This window comes from Choloepus didactylus, chromosome 20, assembly GCF_015220235.1.
Source record: "Choloepus didactylus isolate mChoDid1 chromosome 20, mChoDid1.pri, whole genome shotgun sequence".
Taxonomy (NCBI): Eukaryota; Metazoa; Chordata; class Mammalia; order Pilosa; family Megalonychidae; genus Choloepus; species Choloepus didactylus.
Genome location: NC_051326.1, coordinates 3,940,649 through 3,964,942, shown reverse-complemented (window position 1 = coordinate 3,964,942; position 24,294 = coordinate 3,940,649). Strand labels below are relative to the sequence as shown.

The following is a 24,294-nucleotide window of genomic DNA, read 5'->3' as shown; positions in this document are numbered from 1 at the left end:
GAGCCATGCAGGCCCAGACAGTGCTGCAGCTGAGAGACACATTTGGAAGACAGCTGTTTGAAGCTGACGTTGACATTTTGGAGAACGCCATTTTGAAACACAACCTGGGAACAAGCAGATGCCAGTTTCATGCCTTCCCAGCCAACAGAGGTTTTCAGACGCCATCAGCCATCCTTCAGTGAAGGCACCTGTGCCGGTTTGAATGTATTGTGTTCCCCAGAAAAAGCCATATTCTTTTATGCAATCTTGTGGGGCAGACATTTTAGTGCTGATTAGATGGGAAATCTTTGAGTGTTTCTGTAGAGATGCGCCCCACCCAACTGTGGGTGATGACTCTGATTGGATAATTTCCATGGAGGTGTAACTCCACCCATTCAGGGTGGGTCTAAATTCAATCACTGGAGCCATATAAATGAGCTGACAAACAGAAGGAACTCAGTGCAATGCAGCTGTGAGTGACATTTTGAAGAGGAGCTACAGCCAAGAGGGACACTTTGAAGAAAGCGCAGGAGCTGCAGATGAGAGACAGTTTGAAAACAGTTGTTGAAAGCAGACTCTTGCTCCGGAGAAGCTGAGAGAGGACAAATATCCCAAGTGCAACCAAGAGTGACATTTTTGAGGAACTGCAGCCTAGAGAGGAACATCCTGGGAGAAAGCCATTTTGAAACCAGAACTTTGGAGCAGACCCCAGCCATGTGCCTTCCCAGCTAACAGAGGTTTTCCAGACATCACTGGCCATCCTCCAGTGAAGGTACCTGATTGCTGATGGACACTTCATGACCTTAAGACTGTAACTGTGTAACCCAATAAACCCCCTTTATAAAAGCCAGTCCATTTCTTGTGTTTTGCATTCTGGCAGCGTTAGCAAACTGGAACAGAACCCTTTCATTGATGCGTTACCTTGGACACTTAGTGGCCTTAAAACTGTAACTTTGTAACCAAATAAAACCCCTTTATAAAAGCCAATCCATTTCTGGTATTTTGCAGGCAGCATTAGCAAACGGGAACACCTAGGAAAAAGCTTCCTCACTGTCCTGGGCACTGCACTGTTTGTCCTACAGCCAGCAATCCCTTGCCCCAACTACCCCAACTTGACTGCTCCCCTGTACTGTTCTGTAAGAGAGCACTGTGAGCTGCCTTCCACATGCAGGGCAAGTTCTGGGATGGGGAGTCTACAGTGAATATCCTGGTGCAGTCCCTTGGGTTGCTGCCAGGCAGATTAGGCCAGACACACATGCTGTCAGTATGTGCATGGGGGTTACTCTGTCCCCTTCAGAACCAGAGGCCCGCAGTGGGCCAGCCAGGGTGCTTTGGGTTCATATTGGTTTTAAGTAGCCTTTTTTTTTTTTTTTTAAGAGAAGTTGTTGGTTCACAGAAAAAACATGTAGAAAATACTGCCCCTATTATTAACACCTTGTACCAGTGTGGCACATTTGTTACAATTGATGAAAGAATATTATTATAATGAACTATTAACTCTTTCTTGATTCTGTACTCACCCTGTTTTTGCAAGCCTTCAAGTGTTTTCTAGAACTTTGAGAAAAATGTTTCTGCTAGTTCTTGCTGTTTTTTCCTACCTTTGTTTTTAAACAACACAAAAAGCTATTCTCTGATTATGGTTTGCAAACTTTCTTGGGTATAGTAGGAACATGTTGGAAGCAATGTAGTTATTTTAGGTTATTTGTTTTCTTATTCCTTTGTTTTGTTTTGTTAATTTTTTTTTTTTTTTTTTTTGAAGTCAATAATATTTTATTTGTAACTCCACTATTTACTTCCTACAGGATATAAAATACACAAACTCTAATGACAAATCAGTGGTTTTGGACTCAATGTAAAATATGTAATTTTTGACAAGAACTATATAAAGGTGGGGGAATGGAGGAGTATAGGAACATAGTTTATGTGTCCTATGTTAATTGTTTTTTTGTAATTTTTTGATAAAGTAAAAAAAAGCTATTGCATTAAGTAATTAGCTTCAATATAGTTGTTTTAGGTTATTTGGTTTTTCTTATGCCTTTGTTTGATTATGGTTTGTTAATTTTCTTGGGGTATGGTAGGAACATGTTGGAAAAAAAACAGGTATTCTAGGTTATTTATTTCTCTTAATCCTTTGCTTTGTTTTGTTTGATATGTTGTGGGGATTTTTTTGTTTGTTTTAAATTTTTTGATAAATAAAGTTAAAAATTAAAAAAAAAAGCTATTCTCACTTTTAAGCCAATGATTGATTAATTTACTATTTTATTTTATTTTACTTTAGCCAGTTGCTCTCCTTGGCTCACGTACTTGCTGCTGCTTTCTGCATTTGTCATTGTGTGTGCCGCTGTAGGTCCCAATTTGTTCTTCCATATGATTTGTGAGTAAGGAAATTTAGGGGTGGGGAAGCAGCCCATTTGAGTTGTGTAGCAAATTAGAATAAATGAGCTTTAAGTAAAGGTCTGGAGAGTCCTTCTAGGCTCATTCCTTACATGCACTTTATGATACCTATTTTGGCTACCAGGGGATATGGGAGTTCTTGAAATATTTATGGACGGATTGACTAGGATTTTCTGGGCTTTCTGGGGGGAAATATAGTTTCTTTGAAATGTAAATTGCTCTTGATATCATTTTATTCTTATGATTAAAAATTATACACTTCATAAAAGGCCAGTGCACCATTAAATCACTTACAAATGTATGGCACCTATGATAAATAGCATTTAAATATCCAAATTCAATTTTATTAGGCAGTTTCAAATTTAAAATGGAAGCAACTTCATATAATGAACTAATGACTTGGTACTCTAAAATGTGCAGGCACAAAATAGTTAATTGCTGAATCATTAATGGGTTTTGGCTTAATGTACTTTTTAGTTGATAGAGGATAAAATGCTCAGCATATACACATGATTGCTGTATGTATTAGGGTTCTCCTTGGAAACAGAATCAATGACAGATGTCTCTGATTATCAAATTGTAAAAGTGACTCAGGCAACTGCGGGAGCACACGAGTCCAAATTCTGCAGAGCCATCAACAAGCTGTCAACTCCAAGGAAGATGTCCGACGAACTCCTCAGAAAACGAACCGACAACTTTGACGAACTCCTCAGGAAACGAACCGGCAACTTCGACGAGCTCCCCAGGAAATGCTTCACTGAGCAGCTGAAGAAGAAGTGAAGGTTCTCTAATCGTCTGGCTTATAAGCCTCCAACTGATCACCCGGACCAAATCCAGCCAATTGCATTCTCTCATTGGGGAAGGCACGCCCCTTGATGAGTCATCAGTCAGCTGCAGTCAATTGACTGATGATCCGACAAACCAGCCCGTTGGTTTATTAACCAGCCTCAAATATCCTCACAGCAATCGTCAGGCCAGTGCCCGCTTGACCAGACAGCTAGGCCACCTAGTCAAGTTGACACATGAACCCAACCATCACAGTAAATCTGTTCTAGTTCGCTAATGCTGCAGAATGCAAAACACCAGAGATGGATAGGCTTTTATAAAACGGGGGTTTATTTCACTACACAGTTACAGTCTTAAGGCCACAAAGCGTCCAAGGTAACACCTCAGCAATCGGTTACCTTCACCGGAGGATGTCCAATGGCGTCCGGAAAACCTCTGTTAGCTGGGAAGGCAGCCAGCGTCTGCTCCAAAGCTCCGGCCTCAAAATGGCCTTCTCCCAGGGCGTTCCTCTCTAGCAAGCTTGCTCCTCTGCAAAACGTCACTCACAGCTGCACTCCGTTCCTCTCTTTGAGTCAGCTCATTTATATAGCTCCACTGATCAAGGCCCATCCCGAATGGGTGGGGCCACGCCTCCATGGGAACATCTCATCAGAATCATCTCCCACAGCTGGGTGGGGCACAGTCCAAGCAAATCCAACCAGCACCAAAACGCTTGCCCCACACAAGACCACAAAGATAATGGCATTTGGGGGACACAATACACTCAAACCGGCACACTGTACATGGAAGAATTGAGTAGAGGAAAACAGTTTTAATGGATCCATTCCTTTACATGAGATACTAAGTAATTTTTGCCTAATTCTAAGCTAGAAATGTCTATGGCCATCAGCAACATGAATGAGAATTATATTTTAGTTCAGATGAGGCATACTTGTGAGTCTAAGAAGAAATGGGATTTTTTTTTCTATTTTTTTCCTTAAAGGCTATAAAACATCAGATTACTGCTCTTTAAAATGGATATATCTCAGAACCTACTTATAATTTGAACATTAGACAAAAATTGTGTTTTGATTTTGGTGTCACCATTACCTTAGTTGGATCATACAGTGATTCAGAGCCTCAGTTTGTTCAAAATAAGGATATTAACACATATCTTATAGCACAGTAGAGAGGAGAAGAGACTAGGTTTCATAACGTATGTGGCATGGGGCTTGGAGCACAGTAGGTACACGAAATATAGCTATTATTATTACTATTAGTATAGCTGTTTTGGAATTGTCTACATTTTTATATCGGTCTTATTTCTTTAAGCAGACTAACCATTTATGTTGGTTATTTGGAAAACAAAATTAGTATTTCCCTCTAGAATGACTTATTCATGACTTTGAATATCTTCAGATCAGAGATGGATGTTCAGCTAATTGAGGAGCTGGTTGGGTGACCCTGAGAGTATACAGCAACCAAGCTCCTACATGTAGCATTTAATTTTCCCCCAACAGAGACCAGGTTGGCAATATCCAAATTCCACATGTTGCTTCTTCTGGCTATCCTAACAGTTCCTTTCCACTTCCAGCCATCTAAGTCCTCCATCTACATTACTTGATAATCCATTACCACGCAATTCTCTGTGATGTGCTGTGGCATGCTGAGGCTCTAGACCTAAAAAACTGTTTAAATTTGACTCTTGTCAACTGAGTTTGTTGCCATCTTGGATTTCTCTAAGCTTCAGTTTCTTTATCTTTGAAACAGGAATCTGCCTTTCTCTTCCCAATATCTGTCTGTCTATCTCTCATCAGTGGCTGTAAGGATGAAAGAGCTCTGGAAGCCACGAATACTATGAATGTTTTATTAGCTAATAGTGCCAGTGTCAATTTGGAAGTAACACTGCAGAAATCCATACACTTAACCATAGCTTCTAAATCAGGAAAACGTGCAAAATGCGAGAGAGGAGAGGTTTAAGCCAGACTGCTCATGCACAGAAAGGAATGCACTGGCCCACTGAACGGGAAGAAGGAGAGGTCCATGGCCGTCACTTGTCTCAGGCACGCATGGAATGAAGTTACTTTCTGTCTCTCTCAACATAATGGTTTCATTCTCTTTTCAAGCAGATGGACTTTCTTCAGATAGTGAAGAAGATGGCTGCTGACAACTCCTAATTCATATCCTTCAAACTCTGTGACCCAAAACACAAGATGCCTTTTCCTCACTTCCATCTTAAAAAAAAAAAAAAAAAAAAATCCCAGGGAAGCACTTTCATTGGTCCAGTGTCAGGCACGTCCTCACACTCAACCCAACCCTCAAAGTTAGGGGAGTGGGGTTCTTCAGGCGAGACCTGGGTCACAGGAGGCAGAATTTTGGGATCAGCAGCCCCACTCCAATCATATGACTTGGGGGAAGGAAGTGGTTGGACCAGTTTCCCCAAAGGAAGTAAAGGATGGGCAAAAATGATAGCTGTGACTACAAGCGTGAGGGAGGATGGAAGAGAATGAAGGGGAAGAGAAGAACCATGCAAATACTTGGTAGAAAGCTCCTGAGGCAAAGGGAACAGCCAGTGCAAAGCCCAGAAGCAGATGTGTATCTGGTGTTTCAGAAACAGCAAAGGAGGCCAGTGTGGCAGAAGGAGCAGGGGAGCAGGAGAGGAAAGCACAGAGTAAGCCCATCTGGCAGGTGATGGAGGGCCTTGCCGCCATTCCACTTTGAGAGAAAAGGGGAGTCAGGAGAGGTTCTGGGGAGAGACTTTCTGTGGGATCACCACCTAACGCCATCTTGGTGGAAATTATGAATTCCCTCAAGAGATGGATAGTGTTGTGCTTCTTCGCACTGTGACCCAGGGCCAGTCGGTGGTATTCGGTATGTGCATTCGTATTGGAACAGGCTCTGCTGACTGTCCCCCGCAGTGGGTCCTCAGCCCCTGTCACCGCCTTGCCCCCCACCCCTTTTCCCAGCGCGTCTGCCATGCAGCTGCCTGCTGTGGCAGTTGCAGAATTCTGCCCGTCTGCACACCCCACATCCCCTACTTGGTATGCTCTCCCAGACCCTTCCCCACTCGATTCAAACTCCATCTGTTCTTTAAGGACCAGGACAAGCCCCTTTTCCTCCAGTACGTCTCGGGCCCTCTGGCCTCGTGGACCTTCTGGTTCCTCAGTATTTAGGGTTTGCGCCCCGCCTTGGATGCCTTTTTTCGTGTCCATGGGTTAGTCTGGATAACGTCCCGTTCTCTAAAAACCGCTGTTGAACTCCGTGAGCCAGGCCACGAGTGAATGAGCGAACACCTCGGGGAGAGACTCAGCACTTCTGCACACGGACGCAGACGAGGCCAGCAAGGGGCGCCCCGACACGGCGACCCACGCCCACATTTCCAGGGCACCTGCCTGAATCTACCCCAGGCCAGGGGCAGCAGCCACGGTCCTTCCTATCCACGAGAGGGTTAACCCAGTCTTTGCTCGGGGACCCGGCCGACTCCACCCCTGGCCCCGCGGCTGCAGAGCGGCCGCGCCGGGGAAGCGTGTCCCTCGCGGGGAGCCGTAGCGCACTCCCCGCCGCCGAATCCCGGGCGAACATGGCGGCCCCCGCGGCGGGGCCGGCGCTAATTCCCGACCCTGCGTCCCCAGAGGGCCAGGAGGAGACGATTCTCTATGACTTGTTAGTCAACACCGAGTGGCCCCCGGAGACGGAAGTACAGGTGAGCCAGGCCCGGCTGGCCCGCGCCGGCGTCGCGTGGAGCGCTTCGGCAGAGCCACGTAGCAGGGCCGCGGCGCCCAGGGGAGCCGGCTGCGGGCTGTGCGGTCGCCCTGGCAACCGCGGGACGGGCGAGCGGAGGGGCCGCCTAGGTGGTCTCTGCGCTCCCTCCTGGGCCCCGAGCTCGGTTGTCAGGGGGTGGAACCTCATGCTCTGGACCTTGCACCTTCGCCTGCTGGGCCTCAGTTTCGCTGCCGTGCTCGGAGGGGAGGGGACAGCGGTGGACCCCAGGGTCCTCCTGCCATCTGGACTTTAGATGACTATCCCACCAGCGGGCTGGCGAGGGGCGGCTGGGGCTGGCGCTCATCTACTGTGGGAGAATTCCCCAGGACAGGTGTTTCAACACCTGGCGGGCTGCTACCTCCTTTATCCTACATGGGGCGGAGTTGCCACACTTCTTGTGTGTTTTAGTAAACATGCATTTAATGTGTGTGCGGTGTCTGTGTCCCCGTGTGTCCGTGTTCCAGGTACTGTGCTGGACTCAGGTGATACACATAGATGAATAAACTTAACTGCCTTAGTGGAATTTGCAGGCGACTTCGAGGGGAAATAATCAAGTAAACGTTTTTTTTAAAATCTAGCTTAATACGAGCTATAATAGCGGTTTGAACGTGGAGTGAAGAGTAAGCAGCTACTGTCCGCGAGGGAAGGGATTATAGGAGTTGGTGGACCTTGGAGCTGTCAGTTGTTTCATGGGGTGCATTCTCTGAAGAGTAGAAACTATGAATGCACATTTTTTTAACAAATATTTATTGAGTGCCTAACATGTGCTAATCACTATTTTAGACTCAGAAGATGCAGCAAGATGGAAAAGAACCTTTTCTTCTTTGAAAAGTCACAGAGCCCAGCCCATGCGAATTCTCTTTTTTGGCTTTTCTGTGTTTCTTTATTGGAGAAATTACTCATTCTTCCACTCATTTTCCTATACCTTTTTTTAGTTATTTTAAAAAAATTTTTTCCCACTGCAGTTTTTGCTTGTATGGAATAATGTATTTTTTTGGTGGTGAGAAAGCTGCATATTTTGCTTTTCAAACATTTACTTTGTTTCTGTTTGTCTTGAACAGTGGGAATCTTTTGGAGGTTATGTAGCTAAGAGGGTTGGTTGGATAAGGTTATGTTTCCTAGTTAATTACTGTAATGTGTCAGGATGCTTAACTCATAAAATAGATTTTTTAAAACAATTGCATACAGCATCAACTTCCATTGAAACCTTGCATTTTTCTCTCTTTCTTCATATTGGTTTCTGTATTCTGTTGATTTTAATTGTTTAACTGTAAATCTTTGGAGGGCAGCTACATCTGATTCATCTTTTTATCCCTCCCTGATGCTAAATTGTGTTTTGCCTATAAGGGCAGATCAGTTCTTGTGTCTCCATTGTCCCTGTCCTGGCAGTGTGCTAGTACAACTCATTCGTTACTTGCAGGGCCTACTGTTGTTTAACTGATACTTAAATGAGTGTTGAGTATATACTTAAGGAATTATTTAACATAGCAGTTATGTATCATTATATGTATTAATAGCATTCTCTCTGTGGGTATATGACAGGTATTCAATGAATTTGCCCCAAGACATGATTGTATTAATCCACATGTCTGCCTTTCTTTGAGCAAAATTGTTTTAGGCCTCCATAGCCCACCCAAATAGTCCTGAACTAGTGACCAGTATGGTGTATGCCCTTGACTCCTCTTGTCTTTGGACTGTTTTGATTTGGACACACTTTCCAGCTTCAATCCTGGCTCTCTTCTACCAGGTTCATCCTGCTGTGTTCACTTTTACTCCCACTGTCTCTAATCCTGATCCTACTTTTTTTAGTTTCCATCTTTAAGTAGTCTTTAAATACTGCTACCTTGTACCCAATACTTTGAGTAATTGTGAAGAAGCATACATTTGCATGTTATATAAATATTGCTAGAAAATCCTCAAATGTAAGTTTTTTTTTTTTTTATGTAATTGCAGCTTAGAGGCAACCGAAGACATGGTGCATCCTTTATCATCACAAAAGCAATTAGAGGTAAGTATAGCTTTTTTTTTCTTCTATGTATAATAATATAGTTAGCAGACCTTTTTTTTTTTTTTTTTTCAGCCATTGCAGTGTAGGGATTTTATAAGAGTGTTCTTTGGAGCCTGGTGAGAGTGAGTAGCATATATGTTACCCTAGTTTATGTTCCAGTTTGCTAAGCTACTGTTATGCAAAAATACCAGAAATAGATTGGCTTTTATAAAGGAGATTTAATAGGTCAAGCATCTGGGGGTTCTCTTGTAGCTTCTCTGGGGTGAACTCTGGGCTTCATCACTTAGCTTAGCATCTCCAAATGTCTTCCTCTCTACATCTCCAAGCTTCTGGGTCTGTGTTAGCTCCTGAGCTGTGGTAAGTACTCCAGTAAACTAATCAAGACCCACCTTGAATGGGCTGGGTTATACCTCCATGGAAAAAATTTAGTCAAAAGGTCTCACCCACAGTTGTGTGGGTCACATCTCCATGGAAACAACCTAATCAAAAGATCCCACCCATAATATGTCTGCCCTCTACAAGACTGCATTAAAGAACAGAGTCTTTCCTGAGTACGTAACAGTTTCAAACTGGCACAGTTTAGGTTTAACCATTATGGGTATGCTTTCTACAAGGATTGAAGGACAAATCCAGGAGAAGTCTCACTGGACCTCTGAATATTGAAGGTGAAAATGGAGTGAGAGACCATTTTAAGTGATATTTCAGATACATTTGGCCAGTTATTTTGAAGTTACATAAAAAACAATTACAAATTTCATGAACCGGGACATTCATTTAACTCCCAACAGACTTTACCTGTAAGTGACCTGTAGTCTGAGAAGGTATTGGGTACTAGCCTCATTGAGATAGTGCTGTGAGGGCCTTGTATACGTGTTATTTCAGTTAGTACTTTTACCAGACCAGCCAGATAACTCCTTTATGTTTTTTTTTTTTGATATCAAGGTAATTTATTGATATGAACAAATGATTACATATAGTACCAGTAGATAACACATTGCCAAATATTAATATAACAATGGATTACAGGAAAATGCATGAATTTTATTTTCATCTTTAAATTTTCTGTACTCTAAATTTATGTATAACTTAATACCAAGAAAAAAGCAGCAAGTTAATAAAAAGGAAGTGCTAAGCATTTTTTTAAAATAGTTGAATTAAAGAAACGATCCCTACCAATCTACCTTCATCAAATTCTACTTTTCTTATTTTGGTTGCCATATTAACAGTACTTAAGCAGAAATAACCACCCCCATACCTGTCCCCTTCTAGTGAGACAATTACTTCTCTGGCTTTAGGGATCAGTTCAGAAGTGACATCCTCTGCCAATACTTCCTGGTTTAGATGCCCCTCATACACACCGTACTCAGGCACATCCTTCGGCAGCACCAACTACATTACTCTGTATTTGGTTGTTCGGTGAAGTGTGAGCTCCTCAAGGCAGTCACTGGGCTTTAATCATCTTTAAGACTCCAGCACCAAGCTTCAGTTCTGCTCATAGAGGATAAATAAATGTGTGTGGAGGAAGAATTGAGGGGTCGAGGGAGGGAAGAAGGAAGGAAGGAGAAGAGGAAGAAAGGGGTCTGCACCCATCGTCTGCACCCTGATGCCTCACTTAGAGAATTCAGTGTAAAGCTATGAAAACACAAGGAACACATCTCCAAACTGCACTTTTATAATGAATTTTGAGGTGTTAGAAATAATTCATTTTATTTTTTAAACCTTTGTTAATAAGTCCCGAGACCAGTAGGGTATCTTTGAGAAGCGATAGCAAACTGCAATCACAGGATACCCTAACAAGTGTTACTTTATGAAACCACAATGTCTTTCTGGAATTTCATTAAAATAAATGCTATAGGCCCCACTCCAATCAAGATGGTTTAGAGAGACGCATCGGGGCACTTTCCCTCACAGAAGCTTTGAACAACCAAGAAGAACTGGCAGAAGCATCTTTCTCAAAGCTCAAAAATCATGTAAAGGACTACAGTAATAGAGTGAGCATGGAATCAAGAAAAAGGCAACTGGAAATTAGTAGGATATCCCGGTGCCCTGTGTGGCCCCTTCTCCACCCCTCACCAGCTTGAAGTTCCCAGTGCACAGACCGCTGGTCCCAGTTTGGGAGGGAGCAGAGTAACATGCATGTCTGGCTCAATCTGTCTGGGGTTGGCCTGAGGGACTTGCTGTCCCAGAGCTTGCCCTGCGTGTACAAGGAGCTCACAGAGCTCTCCTACCCAAGTCAGGGGGAGAGCAGTCAAGTTGTGTTGCTTGGGGCAGGGGATTGCTGGCTGTCAGACATACAGTGCAGTGCCTGGGAATAAGAGGTAATGGTTTCCTAGGGAGGAGGGACATCCATACCCAGAAAACAGGAATTCCCAAGGCCACCTGTGTATGCTCTAAACTAGAGGCGTTCACAGAAGGGGTCAGGGAGGCCCCTATGCATTGGCCTGGAGCTACTCTCTAAGTTCATTGAATGGATAAGCCCTGAAGAAGAACACACACAGTTCAGTGTGCAAAGACTGGGAAAGGTGTTTCCTTTTTCCTCCTCCTCCTCCTCCTCCTCTTCCTCCTCCTCCTCCTCCTTCTCTTCTTCTTCTTCTCTTCTCATTCTCTCTCTCTCTCTCTCCCACCTTCCCTCCCTCTCTCTTTTGTTAGCTCTGAACATTCAAGGAAAGCTCTTTCATAACACTAGCTGGATACAAGCTTAATTAACAGATGCCTCAGGGTCTAAATTCCAATGATAACACATTAAAATATCACGATGTCCAGGTTTCAACAAAAGTTTACAGAGCAGACCCTAACCCAGTTTTCATAACACCCCCCCCCACTCACTGACCACTTTCCAAAGCAGCTCTCTCCTTGACTAGGTTGCAAGTTTCCATTTCTCTTTTCTCCAATTTCCAAAATCCCCACCTACACACCCCATAGGTAAGTTCTTACTTTTAACAGCTCCAGCAAGACCAGCTTTAATTGGCTTTAACTGCCACAGGATGCAAAGCTTCAAGTAAAATTGCTCCTAAGAGCCCTGAGAATATTCTGTATCCTTTATGTTTTTACATGAGGAAACTTGTCCAAGGTCATTTGGAATTTGACTACAGGTCTTTCTGACTCCAAAACCTATCTTTATTACCCCAGTGAATGTGAGCTATGTATCAATAGGAGATTCAGTTTCAAAGGGTTGAGTACTTGAAAATAACTATAATTTTATCTTCTGATACAAGAAGCACTAGCATATTCATTTTTCATTATCACAAATGCTTTGAGTTTTTGAAACTTCAAAAAATGTACAAAAGTAATAAAAATTCAGTGTAGAACATTTAGAAAATATAGAGGAGCACACATTAGAATAAATACATTACTTCTCATCTCACTACCCAGCAATAACCAGTTACTCTTCCAGACCTTTTTCCGTTGATATACACCTAACCGCGTACATGCACATACACACCCATATGCATACAAGTACATTTTAAATGGGGTCGTATAGAACATATTACTTTGTAACTGTGTTAGAGATTTTGTTTCTTGTGGACTCTCCCATTTTAGGTGTTTTTTTTTTTTTTTTTTTTTTTTTTTAATCTTTCCCATAGAGTGTGAAATATTATCTTTTGATTTTTATACATATGCTTTAGTTTGTAAAGTAGTATTTTAAGTTCCAATCCAGGGTTTTATTAAAGCTTCTTAGCTTAAATTTAACATCTCAAACCACTTCTACTTTTTGTGCTGTTAGAAAACACTTCCAATTTTTGAGTACAATATAAACAGATATATGACATGGTAAGAGTTGTAGTGTATATTAGGTTATATTTATTTTCTCATATTTTAAGAATGTTTTGTTTTGTAATGACAGTCTAAGCATATTTTAGATTTCTCTTCAATAAAGCTAACTTGAAAATAATTCTTAAATGATGGCTGATTTATATTTGATGGTGCCATTTCTTTTTATTACAGATCGGTTATTGTTTTTACGCCAATACATCTGGTACAGGTGAGTTTTCATTTCTTCATAGAAAAGGAATGAACATTAAGTTCAAACAATATTATTTGTGATTTAAGTTTTCAAAATTGAATCACAGATCATGAAATAGATGCTGACCTTTGGGTCAACTCATAAATTGTCTATTATAAAATAGACAATTCAAATATTTTGGCATAACTTGACAAGATATCTTAGTAGCCTTAGGGTAAACTTTTTCTCCTTAGTTATTATTAAGAATATTTCATGACTTCTGCTTTCTCCAAGTGTCCTCAGCCTTATCTTGAATGCCTACATGCTGCATTTGTACCCTGCATATCTTTCAAAAACATCTTTGTTCTTATTTTATATCAGTTCTCTCATGGTCAGTATTCACAGAAGATTCTTGAGGTTTCAGTTCCTGGGTACTTTTTAATTCTTTTGAGTATTAAAGATATTTTCAGACATGGTGCTAATTTTCATCCTTAAAAGGAATAAAAAGAAATAATTATTCTGACAAAGGAGTAATTTGACTTTTAGATACATGTGTAGGAATTGTTTTGTAGAATTACTCATCTCAGATTCCTTTTTCCCTGAGGACATCTAATCTTACAGGTCCAGAGATAAAATAATCTTGTAAAGGAGAACTTTGGCTCTTCTCTAGGACTGAAACCAGTGTTTTCCTGCTTTACTCTAGTTGTGTGTGTGTAGAGAGGTGAGTGAGGAGGAGGGTGTGGAGGGGAAGGGGCTCTTTCTCCTGTGCACCCATGAGGGTGTCGCCTGGCAGTCCTCCCTTTCGTCGTCACTGGGGAGGGAGGACGCAGAAGGGTTAACTCTTGATCCATCCTGTCCTTTGTATAGCGCCTGAGACTAGGCTTCAGCTGGTTTCTTTCTCTCTCCCTTTCTCCTGAGAGGTGCCTTTCCCTGCATGGGCCGTGTTGGAAGTTGTACAGATTGTGAGCTCTCCATAAGGTGATTATCTAATCTTCCTCAGGGTGTGTCACCGTCAAAAAGATTGCAGTTCAGTTTTTGCTCTTGAAATTATAGTAAGTAAAACCAATAGGTTTTGGGGCTGATGCTTGTTTCAAGTTTTTTTTTCTTTTTGGTTTTTTTATTCTTTAAAGTATTTTTAAGAATTATTAAATAATATATGCATGCTGAGAGTTACAGACAATAATATAATAAACCTGCTTATGACTTACAGCTATATCTGAATTAAAACAGTAGTTATTTTGCCATATTTGCTTCAGGGAACTGCCCTTCTTTTTATGTAAGTGTACAGCTCAGGTTCTGTCCCCCCAGTCCCCTCCTCCTTTCCTCTTCAGAGGCAGCTGTCCTCGTCCTGTTGATGGCATCATTCACGTGCATGCTTGGTATTACTTTTATAATATTCCTATAGCTCTTGGTAGTAAATTTGTAGTTTATTTATGTTTTAAAAAATGAGCATTAATACACTGTGTTTATTTTTTCATCTTATTTTATGTGTTCTAATTTCCATAATTTGTTTTTTTTTTTCTTTTTTCTTTTTTCTTTTTTTCTGTTTTTCTTCTATGGAATGAAGTTTTCTTTTTTCTTTTTTTCCCATATATTTTATCAATTTCTTGATGTATTCGTCTTCTGATTTGTTGTGTCTGCTAACTCTCATTTATGGTAGATCGTTTCCTATGTCTTTTATAAATCGTTTTATTGTGATTTATTTTTTTCCTACGTCTTTTATAAATCGTTTTATTTATGCTTGGGACTTTCTTGTACCACATGAATGAAGTGCAGTTGCAGTCCAAGCTTGCACTATATGCAAGATTGGGGTTTTGAATTTTCATGGGAGGTTTCATTCCCCTCACTCCACAGATCGGAGTCCCAGGCAGGGATGGGATTCCTCAGAGTCTCTCTGGGCCCATGGTGATGTTTTTCTGATCCTTCTTTCACTGACAGGACAGTCATTTGAGGATCCTGGCTTTTGCAGGAGTCTTGCTTCCAGTTCTGTCCTCTTGTTGGCCCCCGGCCCACTTCCTATCCCTGTGTGTTAAGGCTGTTTGGGTCTTGCCTTTCTCTTCCTCTGTGCCCTGGTCTGGCTTTCAGTTACCTTTTTACTTCTAGCACTTGGAGAGTTCCCTTTCTTGTAAGTTTAGCCATGTATTGGAATTTGTTTTTGTTATAGCTGAGCCAGACTCTCTAAGTGTTCTTAGCAGGAAGGGTTTGGGGTAAGCGCCACTCTGCTGTCTATTTTACCCTATGTATCTGTTCTGGTTTGCTACTGCTGCTGGGATGCAAAATACCAGAAATAGATTGCCTTTTATAAAGGGGGTGTGCTAGTTTGAATGTATTATGTCCCCCAAAACACCATTATCTTTGATGCAGTCTTGTGTGGGCAGGAAACATATTGGTATTGATTGGATGGGAGACTTTTGGTTGGATGTTTCCATGGAGATGTGATCACTGAACTGTGGGTGAGATCTTTCATTGGATAATTTCTGTGGAGGTGTGGCCCTGCCCATTCATTATGGGCCTTGATTAGTTTACTGGAGCACTGTATAAGCTCAGACAGAAGGAGTGAGCTTGCCACAGCCAAGAGGGACACTTTGAAGAATGCACAGAAGCTGAGAGAGGAGCTGCTGATGAGAGACAGTTTGAAGATGGCCGTTGAAAGTAGAGTCTTGCTCCAGAGAAGCTAAGAGAGGACAAACACCCCAAGAGCAACTGAGAGTGACATTTTTGAGGAACTGCAGCCTAGAGAAGAACGTCCTGGGAGAAAGCTATTTTGAAACCAGAACTTTGGAACAGATGCCAGCCACGTGCCTTCTCAGCTAACAGAGGTTTTCCGGACACCATCGGCCATCCTCCAGTGAAGGTACCCTTTGTTGATGGACACTTTTTGGCCTTAAGGCTGTAACTATGTAACCAAATAAACCCCCTTTTATAAAAGCCAATCCATTTCTGGTGTTTTGCGTTCTGGCAGCATTAGCAAACTAGAACAGCGGATTTATTGGAGGATGGCTAATGGCGTCTGGAAAACCTCTGTTAGCTTGGAAGGCACGTGGCTGGCATCTGCTCCGGAGTTCTGGTTTCAAAATGGCTTTCTCCCAGGACGTTCCTCCCTAGGCTTCAGCTCCTCAGAAGTGTCACTCTTAGTTGCTCTTGGGACATTTGTCCTCTCTTAGCTTCTCCAGAGCAAAAGTCTGTTTTCAGAGGCTGTCTCCAAAATGTTTCTGTAAGCTGATGCTCCTCTCTCAGCTCCTGTGTATTCTTCAAAGTGTCCCTTGTGGCTGTAGCAAGCTCCCTCCCTCGATCTGAGCTTATATAGTGCTCTAGTAAACTAATCAAGGCCCATGGTGAATGGGTGGGGCCATGCCTCCATGGAAATTATCCAGTCAGTTATCACCTACAGTTGGGTGGGTCACATCTCCATGGAAACACTCAAAGAATTACAGTCTAATCAACATTGATATGTCTGCCCCCACAAGACTGCATCAAAGATAATGGCGTTTTGGGTGACATAATACATTCAAACCGGCACAGTATCTTTTTCGTGAAAGGACATATAATTTACACCTTTTACCCACTGCCGTGTTTTTTCTGGAAATAGAGAAAGGTATATGGTCAAATTTCAGATATCAGCTTAGTAACTTTTGGTTTTGAGTTTGCCATTATTCAAGTTTTATATTCTAATGGGAAAAAAAAATCCTTGTGTTTCTCTATTTTTAATGTTTATAAACATTTATAATAGTTACTTACTTACATATGGTTTTCATGATTAGGTTTTAAGCTACCTAATATGTTGTGGTTTCAGCCCTGCACCTTTTTTGCTCCCTGATGGACTGGTTCGCTTGGTGAATAAACAGATAAATTGGCATTTGGTACTTGCAAGGTAAGGATGTGTAAAAGTCATGTAGTATTTCTCTATCTGGGAAATTAGCTTTTAGATTTCATTATGGGCATGAATTTTGGGGTCCTTATAGCTTGCAGTCTTTTTTTTGTGTGTAAATTTCCTTTATCATGTTTGATTAGCATTGTTTTAAAATCTCAACTCAAGCTGTATTGAATCATCACCTGTGCTTTTGTGCCTATACAGTCATCTAATTATAAGGTCAAAAGTTGGATAATTAAAGCATGTGAAAACATTTCAAGATGATTTTAACTTCTTAAAATAATTCCAATTGTGCTACAAACTACTATAACTGTTTGTAATAGAATCTTTTCTTTCCTTTCTGTCCCATGAAAGCAATGGGAAGCTTTTGGCTGCTGTTCAAGACCAGTGTGTGGAGATCAGGTAATTGTTCGTATCATTCATGTTCAGGATTTTCTTTGAGAAAAATTATAATTACTAAATGGTAACTAAGAGTTTTAAAGGGGGGTGTTTAAAGGGTTTTTACTCATAGCTCACTTAATTTTGTGAATTGTCGGACATCAACTTACATCAGTTAAAGTTTGAAAGATTCTTGCTCAGAGAAGGATGTTTGTTTTCTCAGTGCATGAGGAGTGTATTCCAGAACCCTTTGCTAGTTACTGTGTAGTCGGCCAAGCAGATGCCCAGGAAGGTTAGAAAAGAGTAGGGCTGCTTAGCTCTGTTGGCACAAAGCTGTGGATTGAATATGGGTCTCCAAAAGACCCAGGTTACATATTACTTGAGACCAGTGATATTTTTTCCTTTCAGATACTTTCCTTGATGTTACACATACATTTAAAATTCTTCTCTGAACTGGGCTTTCCATGTATTTTATTTTTCAGTGATAAGTCAGTAGTGAAAGAAATGCCAAAAAAAATAGCAGCAAACACAGAAAAACTAGTTGTTCTTTGGGAAATTAGTAGCAGCAGGCTAAAAATGTGGCACATCTAAAATTGAGTATTATTCCTTTTTTCAGGCATGGCCTCATTTTTGGCTCTTAAAAAATAAGCTATGAGGCATAAATTGCAGTATGTCCAGATCTCAGTCAAAGGTTTTCCTGCTGCTTCATCGTTCTCATCTAAAAAATAGTATTATTGAGCATTGAATTGCTACTTCACTGGTTTTAACTTTCTGTTTGTGGAATTTCCTACCTTTTGCATTTATCCAAAGGGAACTGGACCCCTCTGCTTTTTGGGGAGTAGACAGAGGGTTTGCCCACATCTAGCATGGGCTTCAGATGGGGAAGCTTTCTCACCCCTTTGCCATCCTCTCAGGGTTATATTGTATTTGCTTTGCCCACATCTCAGATCTACTGAATCAGAACCTTTGGGGATGTGGACCAGATATCTGTTTGTGTTAAAGCCCCTGATTAGAACTCACTTTTGCTTGTTTACTCTATTCCTGGTGTAGCTATATTTCGGATGAGATAAGGATGTCGGGAGAACATTTTGTTACCAATGAAAGGGTCTTATTTAAGGTACAAATAATCTCTGTGAGAGAAGGAATGATTTACTGTTGCAGTGGGAAATTTGTCTAGTCCAAAGAATTTGTAGTGTTTTATAGTCCTACTTAATATTTATAATGTTGTTTTGTAAAACCTGTTGCCTTAATTTTATACCTATTTTGCAGGTCAGCAAAAGACGATTTTACATCTATTATTGGGAAATGTCAAGGTAAGTTTCCAAAATATTTTAAAAATGAAAATTTCAAAACAACATTGGTTTACAGTTTTACTAAATAGTCATAGTAGATAGCAAATAGATATTTATAAACAAGGATTTTCATGGATGTTTGTGAAAATAAGTTAAACAAATCTTAATTGATTTCTCTGATTGCCTCCGATGTTTTACTTTGAGATGTGCATTTTAGAGGGATTTGAAATCAAAACTGCAGTTTAAAAAAGTCTAAGGATAGGGTATTTGTGTCTGTAGTCGTTTATTTTAGAAGAAATGTGGAAGGAAATATTTAGGTATGAGGCAAAGGTTGGCCAGTCACAAACTAGTAAAAAAGTCTGGGATTTGGTCATTCTTTGGTACATCCAACAAAAGTTTACTGAGGCCTGTGTGTATATACAGACGGCTCTGCTGAGTGCTGGAGGTGTGACTGTCAGCAGAGACACGGTCCCTCACCTGAAGAAGCAGGTAGATGCTCAAGTCAAGATTACAAACCTTGACACATCTGACGAAGGAAAAATACAGGGAACAGAGTTTTTAGCCCGGCAGGTGGGGCATGTGGGGTGAGATTGTTGAAAAATGTGATTTTTGGAAAGCAGTCTTAAGAATGAAGAGAGAGCGCAGGTGGGGCGGTGTGGGGCTTCAGGCACTGGGGGGCCTGAAGAGTTGAGGCGGCCACGGGCTTGGCGCCCGGCTGCCTTTTTCCCTGTTGCTGGCTCGCCCCTCCTTTCTGGCTGTGGGGGACGGGGCTCACGTCCCCTCTCCCCGGAGGCCGGGTCCACCCCCCAGCAGCTCCCCGCCCTGCGCCGCACACAACTTCCTGGGACCCAGGGGCAAAGTGGGCGCAAAGTGCTGCCCAAGTTGCTGGGTTGGAGCTGCAGAGCCGGCCCGAGGCGCTTGCCGTGGAACTCGGGCACCACCAGAACGGTGACCTCAAGAAGCACCTCCACGAGAGGCAGCCACGGATCGCAGCGCTTAGCGACAAACAAGCCTTGGGAGCGAGCCCTCACCGTGGTCGCCACCGGGGTCCTCAGGTCAGCTCCTTGCAGAGGTTGGCCAGGCAAGGAGCAACTGTGCTACCTCAGATTAGGGCAAAGACTCTGATTCCTGATAGCCTTCCAGTCACACCGGGCTGGGACTGGCCCCCCAAGCAGCCCCCCACGTTCCAGAAGGCCACCGTGGTCAGTATCAAGAACCCCAGCCTGGCCCTCCCCACCGCCAACAACTTTGTCAGCCATGTGCCAATGCCCGGCAGCCAGCCCCACGCCCTTGCCGAGCCCGCCGCCCTCACCTCTCCTCTGAGCAGTGCTGGAGTGGCCTATGCCATCATCTTCACCTCCCCCAGCAATGCCGCTGCCATCGCCCCCAGCACCCCTGTGTCCATGGTCAGCGACAGCCGCAAGGTCCAGCCCCTTCTCATCAGTGCCGACAACAAGGTCATCATCATTCAGCCTCAAGTGCAGACACAGCCCGAAAGCATGGTGGAGACGCAGCTGCCCACAGAGGAGCCATCTCAGGGAGCACAGGCCACCAAAAAGCAGAAGGAAGATGGGCCCCTGGGCTAGGAGAACACCGAGAAAATCGCCTTCATGGTAGCACTTGGCCTGGTTACAACAGAACACTTGGAAGAAATCCAGAGCAAGCGCCAAGAACGAAAGAGAAGAAGCACAGCCAACCGTGCCTACAGCAGCCTCCTGGAGACCGAGGAAGCGGCTGGCATCTAACTATCAACAACTATCACAGCAAGAGAATGAGATGAGCTACGATGAGCACTGTGCAGCCTGCAAGCGCGGGGCCAATCTGCAGCCCTGCGGCACGTGTCCAGGGGCCTACCACCTCGGCTGCCTGGACGCACCCCTCAAGACGGTGCTCAAGGGCATGTGGATATGCCCCAAGTACCAGCAGAAGGCCTTAAAAAGGATGAAGGCGTTTCCTGAACTGGGATGCTGGCCATCGTGCACTCCTATGTCACCCACAAGACAGTCAAAGTAGAGGAGAAGCAGAAGCTACTGCAGAGAGGCAGCGAGCTGCAGAGTGAGCACCAGCAGCTGGAGGAGAGGGACACTGGCGCCTGGCCTCGGCCTTGAAGAAATGCCTGGAACTCAAGATGAGCCTGCTGGCCTGGCAGAGGGGCACCCAGTCGTCCATGGACTGCCTCTGCACCCTCCTGAGGCTGGTACAGGGTGAGCAGGTGCTCCAGGTCACCATGATGGCCACCAGCCCCACCCTGCTGCTGGCAGCACCCTGGACCAAGCCCTCGGCCACCACAGCCATGCACCCCACCCTCCAGCACCCCCAGGGGCACAACTGACCCCCCAGCGACCTTCTGTCCACCAGGGAGAGTTATTGGGACCCTGCTCACACAACCTGGGGGTCCTGCCAGCCTTAATTCATAAACACTATGAATTTCAGACAAAAATATAAGCAGAGAGAGAGAGAGAGGGAAGAAGGGAGAGCTAGCTGGGTCAGAGTCCTAGAGCTGGGACAGTGAGTGGTGACAGAATCCAGGTGGGGCCCCTGAAGCCAGGTGGGGAGTGATGGCCCCAGGTGCACGGCCGGGCACTGGCTGCCATGGGGTTGCCCAGGCCTTCGGCCTCCAGGACACAGCCCCCCACAGCCTCCTGCTTCCTCCAGAGGAGGTGGGTGGGAGACAGAGCACGTGCCCCTGACAGAGACTTAGCTGAGTAGTAGAGGTAGTTGGGTCTCGAGCAGTTGGGGTGGATAATCACTAGGACCCCTGGGTAGGACGCAATGCCCCCTCAGGGCCATGTGCTCACGGAGGTCCCCCTGGTGCTCACGACAGGCCCAGCAAAGGACACCCTGGGCCCCCTTCTGTCAGTATTATTAGGGTTAAGAATTGCAGTCGTTAAACTTGAAAGAATCTCCGAGGTGCGTTCCTGAGGGGTTGCGGCCGTATTTCCCTGCAGAGGCCTTGGGCCCTGCCCCGTGTCCTTGCAGCTTGCTCTTTCTCTTTGCCTCCTTCTCGTTGCAGACCTTTTGGACTCATTTTTGCTATTGATGTATTTTTCTCATGGAGTTTTTGGGCAGAGATGGAGCTGAAACCATGCAGGGGAGGTCCTTGGCAGGTTTCCTATTTTGGGTTGAGTCATTCACCTTCTGACTGAAGCCTTTTATTTTCTCCTTTGGAAGAGCCGATAAATATTCCACTCTTTTCTTGCCAGTACAGACACTATGCCAAAAAATAACTTCACATTTTTGTATGGTGTTTTTACTGTAAGAGATTCAATGTGAAAGGGGCGAGGGCACCTGCTGGCTTTTTTCCTGCTTATAGAAATACCTGCTTGAAGGTACAAATGGAGAAACTTCCCATCGGGGAGGCTGGTCAGTCTGGAGAGACCCAGAGGGTTTTTTAAGAACCAGGTGGGAGGGTTTGGAGAAGGGGTGACCTCCTCAGGAGAGTTTGGCTTTTGGGGGCTCTGAGCCCCACTCTTTGCTGTCCCCTTGAGTTAGCTGAGAACCTGAGGGTCCCCACACGCCAGCTTTCAGGGGCTTGTGCCGGGCCCATTCTGCCACCAGCTTCTCCAGTTCCGAGGAACTTAGCACAACAGGACAGTGCCCAGGAGCCCTCCAGCTCCCACCCCTGGGCATATAACAAGGTGCCAGATTGCATTGAACATGCGTGTGTGCTCACGGCTACAGACACATGCATCCAGACACAGGTGCAGAGCACAGAGGCCAGCTGAGTCCCTCCTGTCGTCCTCATTCTTCCAGGAGAAACTGTGCTGTACGATACAGATCTATTTTAATACACTCAACATGGGGATGAACAAGATTTTTATATTCTTTTATTGATGAGCAAAGTGAACTGTGTGAGATGCGTCTTCTATGTTGGTTACTCTGTATACCGATGATGCATTGCTGTGTGGCTTGCGATGTCTTTGAGTTCCTTTTTTATTTGTCTGTTTTCTTCTTAGATGGTCGAATTGCTTTTTTTTTTTTTTTAACATACTGGGAGGCTGTGAAAGGTTGGATCCAGGAGGGGTAGCTCCGACGTGTCTTGAGATTTAGCATTTTGGACCAAGGAAGACCATCCAGTGGGTAGTGAGGACAGAGGAAGTGTTTGTCCTGAATATGCCGATGTAGTTTTCCTTCTGTACGATGCATTAAACACAATGGATGATTTCAGGAAAAACAGAAAGAAAGAATGAGTAGAAGTTAGGCGAAGGCGGTTAGTGTCTCAGTGTGAAGGAGCAGTGTAGGAAAAGGTGGAAGGGAGCCTTTCAAGAGTAAAGCAGTTAAAGGGCAGTTACAAAGTCAGTCCATCATTACCTGTCCCTGCTGCTCTGTCCTTCCTGACCTTGTGTTGTTGAAGAGGGTGGTGGTTGTAAGAGTAACAGTGACGGTGATCATGGTCATTGTGATGCTGACAGGCGTTTACAGCGTCTTGTTGTTTGCCGCCCACAGTACCAAGTGCTTTACATGCGTTTTCCCGTGTAAGTGCAGTGTTTGTCAGAGCTGCTCTGACAGATGCAGCACTACCAGTTGGCTTACATAGCAAGCATTATTGCCTTACAGTTTCGGAGGCTGAAGTCCACTAGCAGGGTCTCGACAGGCCACGCTTCTCCCTGAAGCCTGCAGCGTTCTGGTGCTGCCTTGCTGCTATCCTTGGCTTCCTTGGCTGGCCCCTGCCTCCCCTCACTTGGGATCTCGCTCTCCTTGTGTCTGCTCTTTTGGTTTCCACTGGCGTTGGCTGCTTCCTGGGGCTTTCTCTGATTCACTAGACTTGAATTTCTTCTGCTTAGAAGGACTCCAGTTATGTGGATTGAGGCTCACCCTGATTCGGTTGGGCCACACCTAAATAGGGTCTTTTTTTTTAATTCCTTAACTATTGCAGTAACTGATATAGAACACAAAATTTCCCATTTTAACCACATTCAAATGTACAATTCAGTAGTAGTATTTATATTCACAATATTGTGTTACTGTCACCTGCCTAAATAGGACCCTTAGAAGGTCTCACTCACAAATGAGTCACACCTGAACTGATAATACATTTGCAAAGTGTCCTGTTTACAGATGGGTTCACACCTACGGGAACACGATTGTTGAGTCCTAGTGTGGTCCTAGTGTGGTCCACCACAATTGCTTTACAGGGATTTATGTAGAAGAAAATGGTATTCATGTTTTATCTTAAAGCAGTACTAGGAAAAAAGAAATGTGTGACATTTAAAGACAGCAAGGAGGAGGGAGGGATCAGTCAGTTTGAAAGCTGTGAAATGTGGTAATGCAGAGGACCCCCCTGCCTGCCCCCCCCCCTGCCATGGAAACGCTGGGCTTCAGCCCCTTGTTGAATATGCCATTAGGGCCGGATTCCTTCTCAGGTCTCTCATTCTCAGCCATCCAGGTGTGTTCAGAAGATTAAGCATCAAGTATTTTAAAAATGCTTTGAGTTTTACATATGAATGGTGTTTTGTCTGAATCATTATTATAAAATTCTGCATATGTCGTAGTTAAGATAGTAATGGGGTTTTTATGGAGACAGAGTATACACTGTAACTTAAAAGCAAATATAAAAACACCTATATATTTATATAAACTTATGATCTGTTCCTTCTTTTCTATCCCTGAATAGTCTGTCACGCCATTGCCTGTGGTCGCCTGCACCGGAAATCTAGAGTTTTTCTCTTCTTTTTCCTTTCCTCCCTTCCTTCTTCCTTTCTTTGATAAATATTTATGAAGCACTGTCCTGGGTACTATGTACACAGTGAGGAACAAAATACCGGACACCTAGATTTAGGGGTTTACCGTCTGTCCAGGAAGAGTTATGGGTAATTTGCTGAGGTTGTACTTCGCGCTGCGATGGAGAAGAACCACCTTAGCTAAACCTCACCAGGCTCTGTGATCTGTCTCAGTGTCTCTT

At 43.7% G+C, this 24,294-nt stretch overlaps 1 protein-coding gene and 1 pseudogene across 2 annotated transcripts in view; both read left to right on the top strand.

Annotated features, from left to right (window-relative positions):
• Positions 1-6,692: 6,692 nt before the first annotated feature.
• Positions 6,693-24,294, top strand: part of NBAS (NBAS subunit of NRZ tethering complex) — a 397,863-nt gene continuing 380,261 nt past the window's right edge. For both annotated transcript variants that reach the window (XM_037813443.1, XM_037813445.1), the window contains exons 1-6: positions 6,693-6,841; positions 8,854-8,908; positions 12,854-12,890; positions 16,645-16,722; positions 17,077-17,124; positions 18,370-18,413. In XM_037813443.1, coding sequence (XP_037669371.1) covers positions 6,719-6,841; positions 8,854-8,908; positions 12,854-12,890; positions 16,645-16,722; positions 17,077-17,124; positions 18,370-18,413 — 385 coding nt within the window. In that variant the 5' untranslated portion in view covers positions 6,693-6,718. The remainder of the gene's footprint in view (positions 6,842-8,853; positions 8,909-12,853; positions 12,891-16,644; positions 16,723-17,076; positions 17,125-18,369; positions 18,414-24,294) is intronic.
• LOC119516943 lies at positions 18,690-21,020 on the top strand (annotated as a pseudogene).